Source organism: Canis aureus, chromosome 19 (assembly GCF_053574225.1).
Source record: "Canis aureus isolate CA01 chromosome 19, VMU_Caureus_v.1.0, whole genome shotgun sequence".
Taxonomy (NCBI): domain Eukaryota; kingdom Metazoa; phylum Chordata; class Mammalia; order Carnivora; family Canidae; genus Canis; species Canis aureus.
Window position 1 is genome coordinate 54355192 of NC_135629.1, and position 4042 is coordinate 54359233.

At 51.3% G+C, this 4042-nt stretch overlaps 1 protein-coding gene across 1 annotated transcript; it reads left to right on the forward strand.

Moving 5' to 3' along the window:
* The first annotated feature begins 1607 nt into the window (after positions 1 to 1607).
* On the forward strand, positions 1608 to 2887 carry NFILZ (NFIL3 like basic leucine zipper). The gene is made up of 2 exons (XM_077857516.1): positions 1608 to 1674; positions 2003 to 2887. The coding sequence occupies exon 2, from the start codon at positions 2018 to 2020 to the stop codon at positions 2885 to 2887; it is 870 nt and encodes a 289-aa protein (XP_077713642.1). The 5' UTR covers positions 1608 to 1674; positions 2003 to 2017.
* Positions 2888 to 4042: the final 1155 nt, after the last annotated feature.

Sequence of the window (4042 nt, forward strand, 5' to 3'; positions counted from 1 at the left end):
TGTAGGGAACCTAATGTGGGACTTGATCCCAGGACTGGGATCATGACTGGAGCTGAAGGCAAGAGCTCAACTGCTGAGCCACTCAGGCGTCCCACATCTTTATGATTTTGACTAATCTAAGTACCTCTTACGAGTGCCATCTTACAGCGTTTGTTTTTTGTGTCTGGCTTATTTCACTGAGGTCCATCCAGGTTGTAGCAGGTTTCAGAATGGACTTCATTTTTTTTTAAAGGTTTTATTTATTTAAGAGACAGAGCATGAGAAAGAGAGAGAGAGAGAGAGAGAGCACAAGGAGGGAGGCATGGAGGGAGAAGCAGGCTCCCCACTGAGCAGGCAGCCTGATGCGGGGCTCAATCCCGTGTTGACCCCGGGATCATGACCCAAGCCGAAGGCAGATGCTCAACCAACTGAGCCCCAGGAGCCCCAGAATGGCTTTCCTTTTTAAGGCTGAATCATATTCTATTGTATGGATGGACCCGAGTCTGCTTATTGACTCATCTGTCAATGGACACTTGGGTTGCTTCCACCTCTTGGTTATCATGGATAATGCTACTGTGAATATAGATGGACAAATATTTCTTTGGGACCCTGCTTTGAATTCTCTTGGGTATGCACCCAGAGGTGGAAGTGCTGGATCATAGGGTAATTCTATTCTTAATTTTTTGGGGGAAACACCATACTGTTTTCCACAATGGCTACGCCATTTTACATTCCCACCAACAGTGCACGGGGGTTCTGATTTCTTCACTTCCTGGCCAACACCTCCTATCTTTTGTTTTGTTTTGTTTTGATGGTAGCCACCGATGGATGTGATATGGTATCTCATTGTAGTTTTGTTGCATTTCTATAATGATCAGTGACGTTGAGCATCTTGTCTGCTTATGGACCATTAGAGTATCTTCTTTTGAGAAATATCTATTCCAGCTCTCTGACCATTTTGAATCAGGTTGTTTGTTTGTTACTGAGTTGTAGGAATTCTCTGTAGGTTCTGAGATATTAATCCCTTACCAGACGTATGATTTACAAATATTTTCTCTCATTCTGTGGGTTTTTTTTTACTTTATGGGCAGTATCTTTTGATGTACAAATTTTAAGATTTTTATGGGGTCCAATTTGTCTATTTTTTTCTTTTGTTACTTGTAGGCACAATATTATTTTAAAAAAATGAATCTATCAGTGACCGAATGGACAATTGGATGGATGAGCATGTGTGTGGTAGACGTATAGATGATTCTACAATTGGATGGGGGGATAGATGAATGTTTGAATGAGTGGATGGACAGACAAATGAGAGGATGAGTGGCTAAGTGGATAAATGGGTAGATGGTGAGTTGGTTGAGTAGATAGGTAACAGGATGGACAAATGGACAGTTGAGTGAGTGGACAGATGAATAGATCACCTTACAAATGCATGGGTAGGTGGGTGGATGGATGGGCAGATGTAAAATTCTGGCCACATGTTGAGGAGATTTTTGGGACACAACCTAGGCCCAGTTCTGATGAGTAGTGGCTTATTTTCTGACCCCAGCTTGGCTCAGCTTAACTCCATGGACACACATTCTTTCTCTCTTTCTAGGTTCAGCCTTCTTTCTATCTCCCTGTGAATCCCCAAGGAACTTAGCCTGGAACTCAGATTGACTTGAACGCTTGGCTAGTCAACTGACCTTCTCAGCGGTAAGAACCCTGGGAAAGGAGCCTGCATCCTCCTGAGAATATGGTGCCCTGCTAGCTCTCTGTAAACATTGTGGTCTGTTTTTAAGCCTTTTCCAGCCACGTGGCCTCTCTGGCAGCCTCCCCTGCTGCTCCATCAGGGACCAAACCATCCCACCAGTTTCCCTTTCCATTATATCTCTCTCGGCCTCCATCCTGGTCTCCAGCCTGGTTCCCACTCTACCTGTGTCCTCCCCCATCAGTGACCCATGGGATCACAGGATAAATTAGAGGGACAGTCATCCAGGTCAGCCTCCTGCCTCTTGTCCAAGACCTCTCTCCTGTTCCCCAGGTCCCCCAGGTGGCCATGGACGTGGGTCTCTCCAGCCTCCCAGTTGTAGCTCAGGGTGGCAATAAGACCCTGCGTGGCATGCGGGGTAGGGGCCCGACTGTGCGGCGGCAGCGGGAGTTCATGCCCGAAGAGAAGAAGGACACGGTTTACTGGGAGAAGCGTAGGAAGAACAATGAAGCGGCCAAGAGATCCCGGGAGAAGCGGCGCCTCAATGATGCGGCCCTTGAGGGCAAGCTGGCCTCGCTGCTGGAGGAGAACGCTCTGCTCAGGGCTGAGCTGTGGGCGCTCAGGCATCGCTTTGGCCTTCTGCCCTCCGCTGCGGGCTCCCGGACCCTGCCTCTGCAGGCGCTGCTGTGGGAGCCCCCCTGGACTGGAGACTCCCGCTCTAGGGCTGAGCCACTCCCCTCCCTCCATGGCTCCCATGGCTGCCTTTTGAGACCATGCACTCTGGACACTGGGGTTCCAGGATGCCGGGGCTGCCTGGTGGCTCACAAGTGGACTGGTCTGGCCACTTCCCCCAGGTGCCCCCAGGACCCTGTTCCCTCCAACCCCAAGAGAACGGACATGGCTTTGCAGGCTGCCCTCCCAGCTGCCTTCTTCAGCTATCACCTCCTGGATGGACATGGTGGGGCCAGACCGGAGCTCAGGCCTTTCTGGGGGCTGTGGTCACCCATGGCCTCTGGTTGCCAGGCCTCTGGGCCCTCAGATGTGTTGCTAACACCCACTGCAGATCTGATGGAGCTTCCTCCCGGGGTGGCCTATCCTGTCCCAGGGAACCATCCCGAGGGCCTGCCTCAGCCCTCCTTGCCCCACAAACTGCGCATCAAGTCCCAAACCTCGGGCAGAGCACCTCCAGGATGGGGGGATGGCCGGGGCCCCCTCTGAGAGCTTCCCCTGGGCAGGGCCAGGCCTGCAAGGTGGTGTCGGGATTGAGTATGGGTTTGTCTGGGGAAGATGAGTGGCTTGCGCTTCACTCAGCTTCCAGGCAAGGGCCTTTGGGGGGAGAGTCTACTCAGTGTCTAGGCCTCTGGGAGGAGGGGATGGGTTTCCTCTTGGATCATACTCTGGTTCCCATCTGCCTAAAATATATGCTTTGGGTATTCCCTTCCTTCCTTTCCTTCCTTCCTTCCTTCCTTCCTTCCTTCCTTCCTTCCTTCCTTCCTCCCTCCCTCCCTCCCTCCCTCCCTCCCTCCCTCCCTCCCTCCCTCCTTCCTTCCTTCCTTCCTTCCTTCCTTCCTTCCTTCCTTCCTTCCTTCCTTCCTTCCTTCTTCTCTCCCACCCTCCTCTCTCCCTGACTTTCATCCATCCACCCTTCTTTTCTTCATTTATTCACTTAGTTGCTCATTCACGTGCCCATCTGTTCATCCATTCATTCTATCACCCATTTAGTTTTACAATATATCTGCCCCCCCCCCACTCATGATCTTTGGACCCTCCCCCTATGCTCAGCTTAGTGACAAGTGTGAAGACACTCTCCCGGCTTCAGGGTTCCTATTCTGGCAGTAGTGGTGGGGCCTTGGGGAGAGACACACACTGAAGGTCCTGCTGAAGGAGGAGAGGATGTCTCAGAGTGTCGAATCCATGTGTCTTAGGCTCTCCTTGGGAGCCTGCTTACCAGTTAGTTTGGGAGTCAGACTTATCCAGTTCAGATGGCTTCCTCTGGGTCTTGGGTCAGGGTCTTGAACCACTGGAACAGGTCAGCAATATCGGGGGTGGGGTGGGGTGGGAGTCCATTTATTCTCTTTCCCTGGCTGCGCACTGTCTCTGAGGGCTTCCCAGCCCAGCACACATACTCCTGGATGGACAGGAGAAGGGACCCTGGAGCCCCAGAGGTCATCAAAGACTGTCCCTCCCCAGTTTCTCCTTCAGATACCACTTTTTTTTTTCCACTTTTTTAAAGAAAAAAGTCAGAATTTTTGTTAGATTCTGGATAAAACTCCCCCAACTTTGATTGTGGGGAGAACTGGGTGAGAAGGAGCACTCTGGGCTGATACAGTCTCTCAGTACTGGATGCCCCCGACCAGCTGGGTCACTGGGCCT